The 20,073-nt window shown below is 41.0% G+C and overlaps 1 protein-coding gene across 3 annotated transcripts in view; it reads right to left on the reverse strand.

The window, feature by feature from the left end:
- Window positions 1-2,262: 2,262 nt before the first annotated feature.
- Window positions 2,263-20,073, reverse strand: part of LOC130273618 (carboxymethylenebutenolidase homolog) — a 56,146-nt gene continuing 38,335 nt past the window's right edge. For all 3 annotated transcript variants that reach the window (XM_056520714.1, XM_056520713.1, XM_056520715.1), the window contains exons 5-6: window positions 15,493-15,584; window positions 2,263-3,121 (exon numbers count right to left, since the gene is read on the reverse strand). In XM_056520714.1, the coding sequence (XP_056376689.1) occupies window positions 2,939-3,121; window positions 15,493-15,584 (275 nt within the window). In that variant the 3' untranslated portion in view covers window positions 2,263-2,938. The remainder of the gene's footprint in view (window positions 3,122-15,492; window positions 15,585-20,073) is intronic.

A 20,073-nucleotide genomic window follows, 5' to 3' on the forward strand; every position in this document is an offset into this window, starting at 1 on the left:
CACACCGTGACTTTTGAATCACTGTGCCCAAATGTATTATCCAGTAAAGATCTCATAGACCTCTATCTCATTGTCCTTTCCATATTGTGCAAAGGGTCATTTGGTGTTGTGTAGTCATAGCTTTGGAGGGAAATTGCCAGGGTAGTAGGGTAGTAGGAAATTGCTTGTGCTTATGTTACCTGGCCACTGGTTACCTGGCTACGGAAGCCGATCAGTTATGCATGTCAGTGAAATATTGACAGCTGTCAGTTTTACACTGATAGGCATAATGCATTGCAGTACAGATCTGTACTGCAATGTATTATGAGTGTCAAGTCCCCTAGTGGGACAGTAAAAAAAAAAAATTACAGTAAATTAATAAATACGAAACTATAAAAAAAAAATATAAACATACACAATCAACATTTTCCTCCCCCCAAAAGTGTTGATTTTTATAAAGTGTTGAACCCTTTTAAGTTCTTGAAACAAGTAATTGCAGTGGGATTTTAAACAAGGAAAAGTAGTCACTAGATGTCAATTCTTGTACCAATGTAAAAAAGAAAAGTTAAAAAAGTAAAATAAAGTAGAAAAAAAAATACAGTAAATAAAAAAAAAAAATAGTCGCCATATGTCAATTCATTTTACCAGTGTATAAAAAAAACTAAAGTAAAAAAAAAAAAAAAGTAAAATAGAGTAAAAAATAACCCCCCCCCCCAACAAAATACAGTAAATATATAACAAATACAAAAATGTAAAAATAAAATAATATACATGTTACACAATCTCCCTTTGCAGTACAGATCTATACTGGCAATCCTGTTACAATAAGTCTCATACCAACATACCGACACATGTCGTACATGTTAGTATGAGATTTATTGTATTAGGATTGCCAGATTATGAGAATCAATATGTGTTATCCAGCAAAGCTCTCATAGCTCTCTATCTCATTGTCCTTTGCATATTGTGCCAAAGTCATTTGGTGTTGTGTTGTCATATCTTTGGAGAGAAATTGCCAGGGTAGTAGGAAATCGATTGTGCTTATGTAACCTGGCCACTGGTTACCTGGCTACGGAAGCTGATCAGGCTCTGCCCGAGCCAGAGTCTGATCTGCTATGCATGTCAGTTAAACACTGCTGCAGAGGAAGTTGTATAGTTCTCTTCTGTCTGACCACAGTGCTCTCTGCTGACACCTCTGTCCATGTCAGGAACTGTCCAGAGGAGGAACAAATCCCCATAGCAAACCTATCCTGCTCTGGACACTTCCTAACATGGACAAAGGTGTCAGCAGAGAGCACTGTGGTCAGACAGAAAATAACTATACAATTTCCTCTGCAGCATACAGCAGTTGATATGTACTGGAAGGATTGTGTTTTTTATATAGAAGTAATTTACAAATCCGTTTAACTTTCTGGCACCAGTTGATAAGAAAAAAATTGTTTTCCACTGGAATACCCCTTTAAAGAGTACCTCTCATGACGTTGTTAAATTTTATAATCCTTCCAGTTCCCCGCCCCATCACGATAAACCTCCCCTGCCTTTATTTTTTTATATTTTTTATTTTATTTTCTACTTTGATATTGCTCTGTATTTTCTGCTCAGTCTCAGTCAGATTCACAGACTGGGAAGGGGCGTTACCCAGCGGCGTGACATCATCTGAAGCCATACAGGGGAGAACTTCCTCTCTCACTCTGCTACACACAGCATAGAGCAGTTCAGTGTGTGAGATGAGTTATGCTTGGCTAAGGATGCACACACCCTCCTCAGCACTCCAGACTGCATTTCCTTATTTTGGGCTTGTTCACACAGGCAGATCCACAGCGTATTTTACGCAGCAGATCCACCAACAATGGCCTCCAGATGTTCCTGCTTGGATCGACAATCTGCCTCTACGAGCAGACACACTGCTGCGACATGCGAGTCACCATGTGCACGTGCTGTGTAGTCGCACACATCACGACACTCCCCCTGCTACCTGAGCTAGGCCGAAAGCAGCCACGATGTGTGCGAGTATACTGCACATGCGTGCGCTGACTCGCGTATTGCAGTGTGTCTGCTCGTATCGGCGGATTGTCGCTCCGAGCAGGCACATCTGAGGCACACTGTTGGGGTCCATCATCGGCAGATCCACAGCATAAAATACGCTGTGGATCCGCCCGTGTGAACAAGCCCTTTGGACTCCTGCCAGGTCAGCAGAAGTCCAAAGTCTGTGCAAGAGATAGGGGGAAATGTGCTCTGGACAAGTAGGGACAAAAATAAAACATAGAAAACTTTTTTTTTTAAACAAAGTACATTAGAAATATTTTTTATTTACCATAAGGAGTGAAACAGCAAAAATTTGTTTTAATGAGAGTGCCCATTTAAGCATTATTGTACTTATTAGCTGCAGTATGCTCCAGAGAAAGTTATGTAGTTCTTTCCAGTCTGACCACAGTCCTCTCTGTTGACAACTCAGTCCTTGTCATAAACTGTCCACAGCAGAAGCATAGCTTCTTGACACAGAAGAAGATGGCAGCAGAGAGTACTGTGGTCAGACTGAAAATAACTACAAAACTTTATCTGGAGCATACAGCAGATGATAAGTACTGGAAAGATTAAGATTTTTATATAGACATCATTTAAAATCTGTAGTTTTCTAGCAGCAGTGGATTTGTCCTCCAGAGTACCCCTTTAATGGTTAATTTAAAAACTAAAAAAGATGATTAATTATAACAAGTTACCATGTAATGTGGCTATAAGGAGAGAAGATAGCATACCAAAGGTTTGCATGAGTGGTAAGTACATGAATGTTTTTAAAGTCAAATAGTTGGCATTTCTATGTACATGAAAGAAATGATCATTTATTACACATGTAAGTCCTAGGCAAGTATACTTCTGCTCCCACAAAAATGGGAATTTTTCTCATGCTATGTCTATTTATTAAAGTGTTTAAAATGGTTAGATATGTGAATATGTAGAATTAGTTGATGAATTTTTGAAGCCAATTGATCATGTCTTTTCTTGCTTCTTCAATGTAAGGTTTATCTTCAGGATTAATATCTTTATTTTTTCTGTGTGCAAATCCATGGGTCTGCTTTGGAAACACCTTCACTTTGAACTCAACTTTTGCATATTCTTTGAGTTTATCCTCCAATGATGTTACCTGAAAATAAACAAAGCCAATATAAAGAAAATATATAGCTTTACATAAAAAAAAGCTGACTGTGAAACTGACATGTTTGCTTGATTCGTCAGGTAATTCTTCTACTAATACAATACCCAATTTATATAGTTAATGATTTACTATTTAGCAATTTTTTAACTGCTTAAAATTGTTCTGTTTGACCAGTATAACTTTTAAAATTTTTGCACCTATGAAGCGGTGATGGTGCTCTCCCACAAACACTAGAAGACACACCAATTAGGTTTTTAAATGCCATAAAATCAATTTTACTTCATATAGACAATAAATAGATACAAATAGATATAAAAAATGTAAAGACTTGCAAAAAAATATTAAACAATTAATTAATTAACAAGAAATTGGTACAGAACAGTGCCAAGATAGGACAAAGGGGGATGGGATAACAGGTGAATACCTACACTTGAGATCCCTACCTATCTAGGTGGGGAACTCCTATCACTATGTGTGGATGGAGGTAGTGAAAGACAAAAGCAAGATGAATAGTAGATCAAAAGACCTCTCTTACCAACACGTTTCACCCATTAGATATCTGGGGCTCATCAGGGATGAGAGGAAACCAAGATCATAGAAAACAAAGTGATATGAGCAATAAAGATACTACAATTGCAGATACATAAAGGCACTTTGGTACACTAAGTAAATGATATTGTAAAGATAAATTGTTAATTTGAAGTGTCAAGGGAGTCATAAGTCAAAAGTAAGAGATATAGGATAGTTCAGACAAGATAGTACATTAGTGTCATGGTCAGTCGAAGGTCTAAAGTTATAAGTCACCAATATAAGAAATACAAAATGACCCACTGGGCATAGACATTAATAATAGTAATATACACAATACAATAGTGGTGAGTATACACAGGACCAATAAATTCAAAATTATAGCAACAAAGATGAAGGTTCTGGTCGTCAATTCAACCAACAGTGGCTTGTCAGATGTAACCAAGCCCGCCAGGATAAACAGTTCACAATAGATTAGATGAACAGAACCCCTCCAAGAGGTGGTAAGTAGCCCTAATCTGACTGGGCTCCAAAGTAATGTCCAAATGGGTCATGAGATGATGAAAACTAATCAAAGACTGCTCAGAAGCCACACGCTAAGATAAAGAGTTTCAGTGGTGGTTAAAAAAGCAATAGCACCAGACTAAGATGTAAAGACAATGGGGTTGGTATGATAAGGCCTAAGGTCAGGATATAAGATGATCCGTCTGGGTCAGAGATAATAGATCGTATAGAGCCACTAAAAATATTGGCTATTGTGGTCACCCAGAGGTGTTGATGATATAGATGAACAGGTAGGTATAAGATGACCGAGGCCCAGATACAGTATAGACTTCTGGTGACCGATCTACCACGCAACTCCCATGGTGCTGTTTGTGTCGTGATCTGTAGTTTTTATTGGTTCCAATTTGGCGTGAGTCATACTTTTCGAACACTATTTATTCCATTTGATGGCCATTCAGTTATGCCATTTACTGTGCAGGACCAATAATGTTCTATTTAAACAGTTTGACAATTCAGCGGGTGGCATTTTTTTATTTATTTATTTATTATTTTTACACTTTTTAGTCTTTCTAGGAGACTTGTATAAGGCTAAGTTTCCACTTTTTTTTTTTTGTGAAAAAAAAAAAAATATGCCAGTGCTATTTCCTGAATCTGATGTTTTTTTCTGGCGTTTTTGCATTTGAGTGGAAACTGCATTTTTGGCCCCTTTGGCATTTAAAAAAAAAATTGTTGGGTACAAAAAAAAAAAAAAAAGGATGCGGTATGTGAAAAAATGTATTTAACAACATTTTTTTTCAATTCCACTAGGCAGAGCCATTTTGTTGGTGATTGGAGAATGGTAAATTACTGACTACCAGAAGTTTCTCACACACTTTTCGCCTCTAACGTCGCACCTGTGTTAAAAATTTGAGATATATTTTACATACGCACATATACATATAAAGAGGTACTCCTGCTGGAAAACATTTTTTTTTTTTATCAACTGGTGCCAGGAAGTTAAACAGATTTGTAAATTACTTGTCAGATGCTGTATACTACAGAGAATTTATTTTCCTTCTGACCACAGTGCTCTCTGCTGACACCTCTCTCCATGTCAGGAACTGTCCATAGTAGAAGCAAATCCCCATAGCAAACCTCTCCTGCTCTGGACAGTTCCTGACATGGACAGAGGTGTCAGCAGAGAGCACTGTGGTCAGACAGAAAAGAACTTCACAACTTCCTCTATAGTATACAGCATCTGATAAGTACTAGAAGGTTTAAGATATTTAACTAGAAGTAATTTAAAAATCTGAGCAACTGATTAGAAAAATTCACTAGCGCTGAATGGATTTGGATGTGATCAGTGGCTGGACTGCTGCTTGGCCAATAGATGTGCTCTCCTGATAATGCACACCGATATATAATGGATATAACAAAACGTATTATTGAATTGGCAAGCGCTGTCTCAGACATGTATCTATTAAAGCTAAGTGGTGGGGACTAACCTGATGCTGCTGTAGGAGGAGGGAAAGATCCTGATGATATGGATGAAACTGTAGGTGGTGTGGGGAAGTGCTCACCTTTAAATGATCGGTCGCGCTGGTGCGAGCGATGATGGTTTGAATGGCTGATGTGGTAAGCTGAAGGGGTGATTTTCCTGTTCAAGAGCTGTATTACAGATTCTGTATGGGTATTGTAGAGGAAAATGCTTGATGCTGTGGGCTCTCCCTGAGGGTACTCCAGAGGTTGAAAAAAATGCGAATGAAGCCCCTTATACCGTTCAACTCTGGTAAAGCTCCAGCAGGTACCTGTTGCGCGGTCAGCACTGTTGCGGGCCCTCAATGCAGGTATTCCTGGATTAATAAACAGGTGTAGAGTTGGAGTTCAGTCCGGGAAATCGTTGGTTGTAATCCGGTTAGTTAAAGGGAGCGTTTGGCGGCAGTGGGAGTGCGCCCCGGCCGGTGGCGTCTCGACCTACCTGCCCGCTCGCTGTTAGGTGAATCAGGTGGAGGTGATTTGGATCTAAGTGACGTCACTACGGTATCCTCTATGGTCCACAAACCTATCGACGCGTTTCGGAAGGCTGTCGGCTTCCTTCGTCTGGATAGAGCTAGTGGCTTGATGGTCCAGTTCTTATAGCGGCGTGTCTCCAATGTTAACCCCCTACTGACCGGATTAGCAATGTGTTGTTGCTCGTGGTTACAGATATGCAAACAGTTCCAATTCAGCATTTAAACCGTGAGGTACTAAAGAATTGAGGTTAAATATCCATTTGGTTTCACTTCTGGATAGTTGTGCAATAAAATTACCTCCCCTCCAGTGGGGGGTGATTTTTTCTAATCCAAAAAATTGGGACATTTTAACTGATTGTTTGTGCATAGTTTTATAGTGTGCAGATAACGGGTGACCCTCAAAGCCTCGTTGTATGTTATATATAGGTTCTTTAATACGCACACCTAATTGCCTCTTGGTTCTACCCACATATATTTTATCACAGGGACATCTAATGGCATATATGACTCCCTGTGTCTTGCAATGTATGTGACTTCTGATTTTATATTCTGTTTGTTCTTTGCTGTTTTTCACACTTGTTGTAGGATATTTATTCTCCATAGCTTTACACGCATTACACATTTTGCAAGGATAGAAACCATTTTTTAGGGGCAAGAAATTACAACTGGTGTTTTCTATATCCCTCTTTTTTGTTGTTTTATTCTGTATTGAGGGTGCTATGAAGGTTCCGATGTTTTGGGCCTTCTTATAGACAAAAGTCGGTACCTTTGGTATAATGCCCCCCAAGATTTTGTCTTCCAGTAGAATGTCCCAATGTTTCTTGATTATTTTTTGAAATTGCAGACTATGTTTATTGTATTGAATTATTATTGGGATTTTTGTATTGCAATTTGTGCCTTCTTTCTTTCCAGTTGTTTTATCTTTTGGTATTAGTAATTTTTCTCTGTCTTCTTCAAATACTTGTTGTTGGATTAGATTTAAATTTTCCTCTTTATATCCCTTACTGATGAATTTCTTCTTTAGGTCCTCGGATTCCTGACTATATTGTGTTGCCTCTGTGCAATTTCTTCTTAGCCTAAGGAATTGACTTCTGGGGATGTTTTTCAGCCAAATTGGTAAGTGGCAACTGTCTCTCTGAATAAACAAATTGCTATCTGTTGGTTTGGAATATGCATGCGTAGTTATCTGATTGTTAAAAATATTGATAGTAAGATCTAAAAAATGAACAGAAGTCTGGCTGAAGGATGCGGTGAATTTTAAAAAGTACGAATTTTTATTGATATCTATTAAAAACGAAGCCAGACTGTCAGGCCCCCCTTTCCAAATAAATAAAATATCATCAATAAATCTACGCCAGAGGACGAGGTTTGCGCACAAGACTCCTCCTGGGTGGATGGCTTCTTCCTCCCAGAGTCCGACATATAGATTTGAGTAACTGGGCGCAAACCTCGTCCCCATAGCGGTTCCCCACTCCTGATTAAAAAACATGTTTTCATATTTAAAATAGTTGTGGGTGAGTATAAAATTAATACATTCACCGATAAAATTAGTTTGGGTCGGTGGCATATTTTGTTGTTTATTTAAAAAATATTCCGCTGCATGCTGGCCTTGTTTGTTTTCTATCACCGTATACAGGGATGTAATATCCAGAGTTCCTATAATGTACTCCTCTTTCCATGTGACTTCTTTGAGTAGTTGCAAAATATGCGCCGTATCTTTCAGATAGGCTGGGAGTTGTATGATACATGGTTGGAGGTGGGTATCTATATATCTTGATAGGTTAGACGTAAGGCAACCTATACCTGAAATAATAGGTCTCCCTGGTGGGTTGTCTAGATTTTTGTGGACCTTCGGAATTTGATAAAATAGGGGGATCCTGGGGTCTTTAGTATTTATAAAATCCCTTTCTTCTTTAGTGATAATGCCCATTTGTGTTCCCCTATCTAATAAAGATATGAGTTCTTTCTGGTATTTACTAGTTGGGTCACTTTTTAGTTCTTGATATGTCTGTGTATCGCCCAGAAGGCGCATACATTCCTGGTGATACATATCATAATTTAATATCACTACACTTCCACCTTTATCCGCTGGACGGATTACTATATTATTATTGGTTTGAAGTGTTTTTATTGCTTGTTGCTCTTGATGTGTTAAATTATTTTTCTGGTACTTGTGGTTAGTTTTAATTTTTCTAAGATCCCTGGTCACCAAACTTTCAAAGGCTTGCATAGCCTCAGAATATTCATACTGTGGAAAGAACGTTGATTTCTTTCGTAAATTAGTATGAATATAGGGTGTAGTAATTGCATTACCCGATGCTGTTTCTGAAATTATGGGATTTTTGATAAAATATTTCTTGAGAGTGAGTTTCCTCATGAATTTTTTGACCCCTATATAAGCGTCTAATTTGTTGATAGGTGCAGTAGGCGCAAATTTTAGGCCTTTTTGGATCAACGCTTGTTCCCCTATAGTGAGAGTATGGTGGCTCAGGTTAAATATTTTCTGTTGTTGTTGTTGATGTTGTTCTTGCTGACGTTCTGAAGTTTTAGTTAATACTGTCTTTTTTTGGGAGTGTTTCCCGCCCCTTTTACCTCTTTTTTTGATGTGTTTGGTCCTCGTTTTTGAAAAAAATCCTGTTTAATATTTCTCTGTTTGGGTAGCATGTTGGTTTTTTGTTTTGGTCTCGTGTCTCCTGTTGGGTCCCTATATTCTGGCGTGATGCCGTTAGGGTTTAATTCATCCTGATGTAGTGGTGTATATCTGTTTACAGTCTGTACGTTATATTGACTCACAGTAGGGATGATGTCCCTATTGTTATTTATAGGGTCTATTATACTGTTTTGTACCTCCATTACGACTGGGTTTTGAGTACTAGAATCCTGGCTTAGACTGGGCTCATGAATAGTGAGGATGGATAGATCTAAATCGTTAGGGGGTTCAAGTTCTTCCCCTATTTGGTCTACTGTTTCTAGTTCTTCAAAGTTATAAGACTTTTCCCTATTTGGATCTATATTTATGTTGGTCACGTCTCTACTTAATTTACGTTGTTTCTTTTTGATGATATCGTTTTCCTTTTGTCTGATTCTGCCTTTTATGCTACTTGATAATTTTACAATATCTTCATGATCCGTATATGGTCTAATGTTGTCAAACAGTTGTGCTATTATTTGTTTATTTCTTAATTGTAAAATTATCAAGTAGCATAAAAGGCAGAATCAGACAAAAGGAAAACGATATCATCAAAAAGAAACAACGTAAATTAAGTAGAGACGTGACCAACATAAATATAGATCCAAATAGGGAAAAGTCTTATAACTTTGAAGAACTAGAAACAGTAGACCAAATAGGGGAAGAACTTGAACCCCCTAACGATTTAGATCTATCCATCCTCACTATTCATGAGCCCAGTCTAAGCCAGGATTCTAGAACTCAAAACCCAGTCGTAATGGAGGTACAAAACAGTATAATAGACCCTATAAATAACAATAGGGACATCATCCCTACTGTGAGTCAATATAACGTACAGACTGTAAACAGATATACACCACTACATCAGGATGAATTAAACCCTAACGGCATCACGCCAGAATATAGGGACCCAACAGGAGACACGAGACCAAAACAAAAAACCAACATGCTACCCAAACAGAGAAATATTAAACAGGATTTTTTTCAAAAACGAGGACCAAACACATCAAAAAAAGAGGTAAAAGGGGCGGGAAACACTCCCAAAAAAAGACACTATTAACTAAAACTTCAGAACGTCAGCAAGAACAACATCAACAACAACAACAGAAAATATTTAACCTGAGCCACCATACTCTCACTATAGGGGAACAAGCGTTGATCCAAAAAGGCCTAAAATTTGCGCCTACTGCACCTATCAACAAATTAGACGCTTATATAGGGGTCAAAAAATTCATGAGGAAACTCACTCTCAAGAAATATTTTATCAAAAATCCCATAATTTCAGAAACAGCATTGGGTAATGCAATTACTACACCCTATATTCATACTAATTTACGAAAGAAATCAATGTTCTTTCCACAGTATGAATATTCTGAGGCTATGCAAGCCTTTGAAAGTTTGGTGACCAGGGATCTTAGAAAAATTAAAACTAACCACAAGTACCAGAAAAATAATTTAACACATCAAGAGCAACAAGCAATAAAAACACTTCAAACCAATAATAATATAGTAATCCGTCCAGCGGATAAAGGTGGAAGTGTAGTGATATTAAATTATGATATGTATCACCAGGAATGTATGCGCCTTCTGGGCGATACACAGACATATCAAGAACTAAAAAGTGACCCAACTAGTAAATACCAGAAAGAACTCATATCTTTATTAGATAGGGGAACACAAATGGGCATTATCACTAAAGAAGAAAGGGATTTTATAAATACTAAAGACCCCAGGATCCCCCTATTTTATCAAATTCCGAAGGTCCACAAAAATCTAGACAACCCACCAGGGAGACCTATTATTTCAGGTATAGGTTGCCTTACGTCTAACCTATCAAGATATATAGATACCCACCTCCAACCATGTGTCATACAACTCCCAGCCTATCTGAAAGATACGGCGCATATTTTGCAACTACTCAAAGAAGTCACATGGAAAGAGGAGTACATTATAGGAACTCTGGATATTACATCCCTGTATACGGTGATAGAAAACAAACAAGGCCAGCATGCAGCGGAATATTTTTTAAATAATCAACAAAATATGCCACCGACCCAAACTAATTTTATCGGTGAATGTATTAATTTTATACTCACCCACAACTATTTTAAATATGAAAACATGTTTTTTAATCAGGAGTGGGGAACCGCTATGGGGACGAGGTTTGCGCCCAGTTACTCAAATCTATATGTCGGACTCTGGGAGGAAGAAGCCATCCACCCAGGAGGAGTCTTGTGCGCAAACCTCGTCCTCTGGCGTAGATTTATTGATGATATTTTATTTATTTGGAAAGGGGGGCCTGACAGTCTGGCTTCGTTTTTAATAGATATCAATAAAAATTCGTACTTTTTAAAATTCACCGCATCCTTCAGCCAGACTTCTGTTCATTTTTTAGATCTTACTATCAATATTTTTAACAATCAGATAACTACGCATACATATTCCAAACCAACAGATAGCAATTCGTTTATTCAGAGAGACAGTTGCCACTTACCAATTTGGCTGAAAAACATCCCCAGAAGTCAATTCCTTAGGCTAAGAAGAAATTGCACAGAGGCAACACAATATAGTCAGGAATCCGAGGACCTAAAGAAGAAATTCATCAGTAAGGGATATAAAGAGGAAAATTTAAATCTAATCCAACAACAAGTATTTGAAGAAGACAGAGAAAAATTACTAATACCAAAAGATAAAACAACTGGAAAGAAAGAAGGCACAAATTGCAATACAAAAATCCCAATAATAATTCAATACAATAAACAGTCTGCAATTTCAAAAAATAATCAAGAAACATTGGGACATTCTACTGGAAGACAAAATCTTGGGGGGCATTATACCAAAGGTACTGACTTTTGTCTATAAGAAGGCCCAAAACATCGGAACCTTCATAGCACCCTCAATACAGAATAAAACAACAAAAAAGAGGGATATAGAAAACACCAGTTGTAATTTCTTGCCCCTAAAAAATGGTTTCTATCCTTGCAAAATGTGTAATGCGTGTAAAGCTATGGAGAATAAATATCCTACAACAAGTGTGAAAAACAGCAAAGAACAAACAGAATATAAAATCAGAAGTCACATACATTGCAAGACACAGGGAGTCATATATGCCATTAGATGTCCCTGTGATAAAATATATGTGGGTAGAACCAAGAGGCAATTAGGTGTGCGTATTAAAGAACATATATATAACATACAACGAGGCTTTGAGGGTCACCCGTTATCTGCACACTATAAAACTATGCACAAACAATCAGTTAAAATGTCCCAATTTTTTGGATTAGAAAAAATCACCCCCCACTGGAGGGGAGGTAATTTTATTGCACAACTATCCAGAAGTGAAACCAAATGGATATTTAACCTCAATTCTTTAGTACCTCACGGTTTAAATGCTGAATTGGAACTGTTTGCATATCTGTAACCACGAGCAACAACACATTGCTAATCCGGTCAGTAGGGGGTTAACATTGGAGACACGCCGCTATAAGAACTGGACCATGAAGCCACTAGCTTTATCCAGACGAAGGAAGCCGACAGCCTTCCGAAACGCGTCGATAGGTTTGTGGACCATAGAGGATACCGTAGTGACGTCACTTAGATCCAAATCACCTCCACCTGATTCACCTAACAGCGAGCGGGCAGGTAGGTCGAGACGCCACCGGCCGGGGCGCACTCCCACTGCCGCCAAACGCTCCCTTTAACTAACCGGATTACAACCAACGATTTCCCGGACTGAACACCAACTCTACACCTGTTTATTAATCCAGGAATACCTGCATTGAGGGCCCGCAACAGTGCTGACCGCGCAACAGGTACCTGCTGGAGCTTTACCAGAGTTGAACGGTATAAGGGGCTTCATTCGCATTTTTTTCAACCTCTGGAGTACCCTCAGGGAGAGCCCACAGCATCAAGCATTTTCCTCTACAATACCCATACAGAATCTGTAATACAGCTCTTGAACAGGAAAATCACCCCTTCAGCTTACCACATCAGCCATTCAAACCATCATCGCTCGCACCAGCGCGACCGATCATTTAAAGGTGAGCACTTCCCCACACCACCTACAGTTTCATCCATATCATCAGGATCTTTCCCTCCTCCTACAGCAGCATCAGGTTAGTCCCCACCACTTAGCTTTAATAGATATGTGTCTGAGACAGCGCTTGCCAATTCAATAATACGTTTTGTTATATAATTTAAAAATCTGTTTAACTTTCTGGCACCAGTTGATTTAAAAAAAATAGTTTTTTAGTGGAGTACCCCTTTAATAACATATATTAAAACTCAGACTGTTGCAAAACTACAACTCCCAGCATGCCTCACTCTCAGGGCATGCTGGGAGTTGCAATTGTGTACCAAATAGAGCCACACATGTTAGGGCAGCAAGCCCCAACCTATGACTTGCCAGCTGTTGCAAAATTACAGCTCCCAGCATGTCCTCGCTGTCAATTTATACTTAAGTACATCCCTTTGTAAGCTTTCTATTCTGGCTTTTTGTGCGACTTTTTAACCCGTTGCACCAAAATGTGCGATTTTTTAAACATACTGTTCAACTGCAGTTTTGTAAGCCAGGTCTAAGATGGCGTGGATTTGCTGTGTTTTAGAGGGGTTTGCAACTTTTTTGTGTGACTTTAAAAAAAAGTTGAAATTATAAATTCCTGACAACTGCATCTGTAAAGACAGATTTGACTATCCACAGTGTTTTCTTTCAAAGCTGCTGTGGGCAAAAAGTCGCAAAAAAGTTGCATATGTGTCCAAACACATAGCAATTGGGGATTGCTATGTTTCCCTAAGGTACCAGTAATATGTAGGCACAAGGTTTCAGGAAGAGCATTTCGCATCCAGGCAAAGTTGGATAAGACATGGGGAATCCAGTAAAGAGATTAAAGGGGTACTCCGCCCATAGACATCTTATCCCCGCGATCTGGGCTGTGGCACCCCCTGTGAGGTCACGATGCTCCGGCCCCTGTATTGCCCGTCATTACGCACAGAGTGGCAGCACTGCGGGCGATCCGATCATCCATTTAAAGTACCGCACATGTCGTGATCTGTATCGGCATCTGAAGGGTTAATGGTGGACATTCGAGCGATCGCGGATGCCTGCCATTAGGGGCGGGTCCCTGGCAGCCGGGACCTGCCGCGCATGACGCGAGCACCGGTCCAGTGCTCACGGTCATGGCGGAATGTAAATGTACGTCATAGTGTGTTAAGTACCACCACACCATGACGTCCATTTACGTCCATTGTCGTTAAGGGGTTAAAGGCAAAACTAAGCTTGCTAGGGACTTTCTAACAACTGGATTTTATGGAATAAAAGGCAGGTTTAGCAGTGGGGCCTTTTACTTTCTTGGCCACTCCATGTTCTAGAATAGCCCACAGCAGCAAAGGGTTTGATACTAGCTGAAAGTTGAGAAACCTGACCCTCTGATGGTAGCTGTACTCCAAAAGGCTGCAACTTTAAAAAAATCGACTTTGTGACAATTGCCAGTGTAAGATAACAAATTTGAGGTTTGTTTTGTCAAGCAGCCACTAGTAAGCTGCCTGTATAGTGAGGGCAAGTTAAAGTGTTTTGTTAGTTCTGGACAAGTAGACTTTGTTTTGTGTCAATGTGAATCTGGTTGTAGTATGTGTAAAAAAAAAAAATATATCAAAACCTGTGCAGAGGCAAAGTTGACCAGTTGCCCATAGCAACCAATCAGATAACTTCTTTCATTTCTCAGCAAGCTGATTGGTTGCTATGAGCAACTTGGCAACTTTGCCTCTGCACAGGTTTTGACATTGACATGCTCTGTTTACAGCCAGTTAAAGACAGAAAAATGGCAAATTTTAAAAAATGCTGATAAATTGCCATTTTTATCTTTTTTCATTAAAATCATGAAAATTTACTGTAAGGCAAAGTTTACAGTGTGTAAAGTTTGCAGACATATTTTATTTAATGCATGCATTTTTCATCCATGGTTGGCAAACAAATGATCACAAAAAATGCAGCCTTTTTTTGCTGATTATGGACAAAAATGCAACCGTAAAAAAAATACGGCAGATGTGTGTGAACTTAGTGTAAGGGTATGTTCATACATACCATATATACTGTGGATTACATGCTTGCAGATTTTCTACTGTTAATAAAAAAAATAGAAAATCTGCATATATATAGTACGCATAAACATACCTTAAAGGGGTACTCCGGCCCTAGACATCTTATCACCTATCCAAAGGATAGGGGATAAGATGTCTGATTGCAGGGGTCCCACCGCTGGGAACTCCCCATGGTCTCCTGCAGGCCACCCTGACGTTCAGAACAAAAAGTTCAGAATGCCCGGTGGCATGCAGAAGTTCGGGGGGGGGGGGGGGGGGGGGTTCCCAGTGGCAGGACCACCGCCATCAGACATCTTATCTTCTATCCTTCGGATAGAGGGATACAATTTCTAGGGGCGGAATACACTTTTAAAAGTATCCAGACTCTATTCATCTTGAATTTATAGATTGAATGGCTAAATAAAGTAACTCTTCTCACATTTTTGAAACATACATTTTCAGCTATATACTTATTACATCATTCCTATTTATTGTACAGAACTATAGAATTCTCTTTGACTTAAGTATAAAAAATGTTTTTTTGCTCTCCTCTTGGATGTGTTTTGAATTACCTGTTCAAGTGGAATAATGGGGTCATTTTCTGCAAAAATAAACAGTGTTGGATGTAACAAATTATACCGGTCTTCTGCTTCACGAATTATTCCTGTGTATAAAGCATACATAAACCAATATTATTTCTATATGAACATATACATAGTTTATTTATATTTACATTTTTAACCACAGGTAGTAGAACTTGTGCAGTTTTTTTTGCTTTTTTTAATTACATATGGGCAGGGCAAAAAACAAAACAAAAAAAAAACACTTGTACTCATACCTCAGCTTTGTGCAATTGCTCTAATTTTTCCTGTCAGAAGTGCTGCAATGGTGTGCGTGTACATTGAGCAGCCTCACTAACCTCAGCACTCAGTAAGTGACTGCTGAGGCTGGAAACTAGCTGCAGAGTCACATGTTCAGTGCCATTGCAGCATTTCTTACTAGGAAAAAACTGTGCTGTGGCACTAAGTTGAGTGGTGAGTACAATTTTTTTTTAAATTTTGCACCCCACCCTGTAGCAGGGGTGGGAAAAGGGAGTACATGTTTTTTCTGTATTTTGCATGCTACTCCGTGTCTGTTTTTAACAAGTTATTACATAGTTTTGCAAACATGAGTACAACATTTCAACATATGTAACTTTGCAATATCGTTTATTAGGAGATAGCAACATATTCAACACTTTGGGTATGTTCCCATGCAGAATATTTTGCAGAAACATTCTGCCGCAGTAGAGCCCCATTGAGACATCTGCTGCAGAAATACTGATTCCGTTGTCCGCAAAAACATTAAACCTGTTTTTGCAGATTCTGCTCGGACATGCATTTCTGTCTATGGCACATTACCAAGTGGTCCTAGCGCTGGCATGTTCTGCCGATGCTCTGTTTGAGGAATGTCAATGATATTCCACAGAACTTAGCCATTCCGTAGGTTCTCTTTTTCATATCTGCAAGCTGCCTTTGAATGTTCAGAAATTTCCTGCAAAAGCTTCATCTGCAGTAATACAAATGGAAGGGTTGCAGCTGCAGGTTCCTACTCTGTTTTTTTCAGGCAAATTATGTGAATTTGGAGTAAAAGTGGGCAGCTATCTGAGTGCCTAAAGTGCTTTACATAGCATTAGGAAAAGTGTAAGCAGCAAGAACTGTTTAAAATACACATATTAGACACAAAAGGAGATTTTTGTCTACTTACCGTAAAATCTCTTTCTCGTAGGATCCATTGGGGGACACAGACCATGGGTGTATGCTGCTGTCTCTAGGAGGTGTGAAATTATGGTAATAAAAAAAGTCGGCTCCTCCCAGCAGGATATACCCACCTTCAGGCCCTGAGCTAATCAGTTTAAGTTCCAGAGCAATAGGAGGAGACCAACAGGTCAAAGAAAAACCCAAAACTGTCCAAGAACCAGAAGAAAAGAACATAACTGAACACACCCTCGGACAGAGAACCAAAGGAAACCCCAAAAAGGGCGGGAGCTGTGTCCCCCAATGGATCCTCCGAGAAAGAGATTTTACGGTAAGTAGACAAAAATCTCCTTTTCTCTATCGGCTCCATTTGGGGACACAGACCGTGGGACGTACCAAAGCCATCCCTTGGGTGGGCAGATAAGCAGTCAGGCAGACGGCCGATCCACTGCCGCCTGTAACACTTTACGACCCAGACTAGCATCAGCCGATGCGAAGGTATGAACTAGGTAGAACCTCGAGAAAGTGTGCAAAGACGACCAGGTAGCCGCCTTGCAAATCTGCGAGGCCGAGGCTCTATTCTGGAGAGCCCAGGATGCCCCAACAGAACGGGTAGAATGAGCCACAACCCTGAAAGGAGAAATCTTCCCCTTACAGCGATAGGCTTCCGAAATGGCAGACCGAATCCACCGAGAAATGGTGGCCTTGGAAGCAGGTTGTCCCTTGCAACGACCTTCCGTAAGGACGAAAAAGGAATCACACTGACAAAACGAAGAAGTGATGGAGAGATAAGACCGAACAGCCCGAAGTACATCCAGCTTGTGTAGTAAGCGCTCCTTAGGATGAGAAGGAGCAGGACAATAAGACGGGAGAACAATGTCCTCATTGAGATGTAAGGCCGATACCACCTTAGGCAAAAAGGAAGGATCTGTCCGGAAAACAACCTTGTCCTGATAGATCACCAGAAATGGAGAACGGCAGGAGAGAGCTGCCAATTCAGACACCCTCCTGATGGAATCCTTGAAGGCAGCGGCATCTGCCAGTGGCAGTGTAGTCGCCTGGAGATTGGTGGATCAACTGAGGGAGGGGAAACCACCTTAGTAACAAAGTCCTTGTCAAATGGATAATGTTCTTGAATCGTCTTGATTCCTGGGAACCTCTTGTCTAGATGTTTCCATGCAGATTCCAGAATGTCGTCAAAGTCAGCGTGAGAGCTGAACCTTTGAGATGCTGGCTTAGCACGATGAAAGGATACTCCTGGAGTGACATCGGAAGATCCTGGGTCCTCTAAGTGAAAGATATCTCTTATGGCTGTCACCAATGAGTTTACCGTTTCAACAGAATCCGAGCGGTCTTCTGAGTCAGATGCCAGCTCGGAAGCCTCGTCCACCAGTTCACCAGGAGAATGTGAACGAGTAGAGGCAGTCCTGGAGGGGGGGGTGACCATGACCGGGTACGCGGCTCTGTGGTGGCAGAGCGGCGACTCTGAGAACGTCCTCTGGAGGATTGACGTTTGTGCCCAGATGACAGGGGGGGGGGGGCGGACCCACGAGGGGAACGCCCACGTCTATCTGAAGACCCAATGGAAGAGTCAGACGAGGCATCCCTAGTACACTTGTGAGAGCGTGAAGTATGTGGAGACAAGGAGCGGGGCCTTTCAGAGGCCCTGCGCAAGGAAGACCCCTTCAAGGCGGACACCACTTCCTGGGAGGCCTCAGCCACCGAACGGGAGACTTGGGTCAAGTCAGCCATATACTGGGTCAGGGAAGAAACCCAGGCTGGTGGAGCGGCTGAATCCACCGGAACCGAAAGGGCATCAGGGGGTACCAGGGGGTCTTGGGGAGCAGTGGAGCAGGCAGGGCAAGTGGGCTCAGTAGAGCCAGGCATCTTGGTATTACAGTGCCTACAGACAAAATAAGTTCTGTTTAGAGGGAGGAACAGCTCTGGGTACGGACATAATGAGAAAAGAGACAGGAACTTTCTCACCCTAGTCTGTGTCCCCTGGCAGCTGCAGTGAGGAGAACTCGGCTCCGTGCAGCTAGAGTGTAAGAAGCAGGCCAGCCAATAGGGAGAGAGGGGCGTGCCTGAAGCAGAGGCACTAACTAATTGGCCCCTTCTAACTGAAAATCGCGCCCACGGCGCTGATTGGAGGCTACTTCATGCCTCTGAAGAGCTCCGACAGCCCTGTGGGCGGAGCTATAGACTGGCCAAGAAGAAGCTGTAATGGCGCCCGCTCCTTGTCCCGAGCGCACATGTCAGCCGCATATGCGCTTGGGGAAATAGAGCGGGCGGCTTTTGCGCTGGCAGAGACTGCCGGAGAAAGTGAAAGTAAGCCGGCGCTGAGAGCGCCGGGCCCGTACCAGCGCCGCGGCTGTCAGCCGCATATAAGGCGCTGCGGACATAGCTACACACACAGCGAAGTGCCCATGCAAAAACATAGATTAGATGCCCCCTAAAATGCCACTGCTCCCCAGAATAAAAGTCCAGCCCCTGTATAAGCCAGCCCCATAACCTGAAAGGTGGGCCAAAAACAGGGGGTCTCTAGAGGTCGCAAGTCCGTACCTAAGGAGAAAAAGGGGGGAAAGTACTTACCTCAGTCAGAAGAACTTACCTAATGGAGTCTTCAGTGAAGTCTTCAGTCAGCTTTAGATACCTGCATCACACCTGGCTGCTATGCGCGAGCGAGGCGAGCAGGGAAATAGGGGGACCCGGACCCATGAGGTACCAACCCAGGCACTGACCGTTGGCGAGGGGGGGGGGGGTGAACAGCGCATATACGCAATGTCTGTGCCCCCTTACTCGCAATGGGGAAACAGGGAACCGGAGTCCCCACCTGAAAACAGGAAAGAAAAAGGAATAAAAACTAACACGTCCCTATACTGGGGAAACAAAAAATCAGAAGACCTGGTCTGGAGAATTCCAGACCATGTCCACCTTCTTCAGACACTAAGCTTAAACTGATTAGCTCAGGGCCTGAAGGTGGGTATATCCTGCTGGGAGGAGCCGACTTTTTTTTATTACCATAGTGTCACACCTCCTAGAGACAGCAGCATACACCCACGGTCTGTGTACCCCAATGGAGCCGATAGAGAAAGATAGATTTCCCATTGGTAGCACACGAGTAGTTCACAGAAAGAGGAAACAAGTATAGCTTATGGGAAGTTGTGACCAAATAAGTGATTCTGTTTTCTTGTCTAACAAACCTTAAATTAGATAGAACTGAATCCTGTGAACACAAATTGAATCCTAGTCAAGCAACAGGAGCACATCTGTAATACACGGTCAGGACCCTACTGCAACTGGAATGGTGATGGCAGTTCAACCCCTTAAAGCGCAACTGTCATGGAAATGATACCCCCGGACTAATAACATGATAGTATAGATGATGATACGTGTAATGCAGCTGTACTTTTGGCT

Source organism: Hyla sarda, chromosome 5 (assembly GCF_029499605.1).
Source record: "Hyla sarda isolate aHylSar1 chromosome 5, aHylSar1.hap1, whole genome shotgun sequence".
Classification (NCBI taxonomy): Eukaryota; Metazoa; Chordata; class Amphibia; order Anura; family Hylidae; genus Hyla; species Hyla sarda.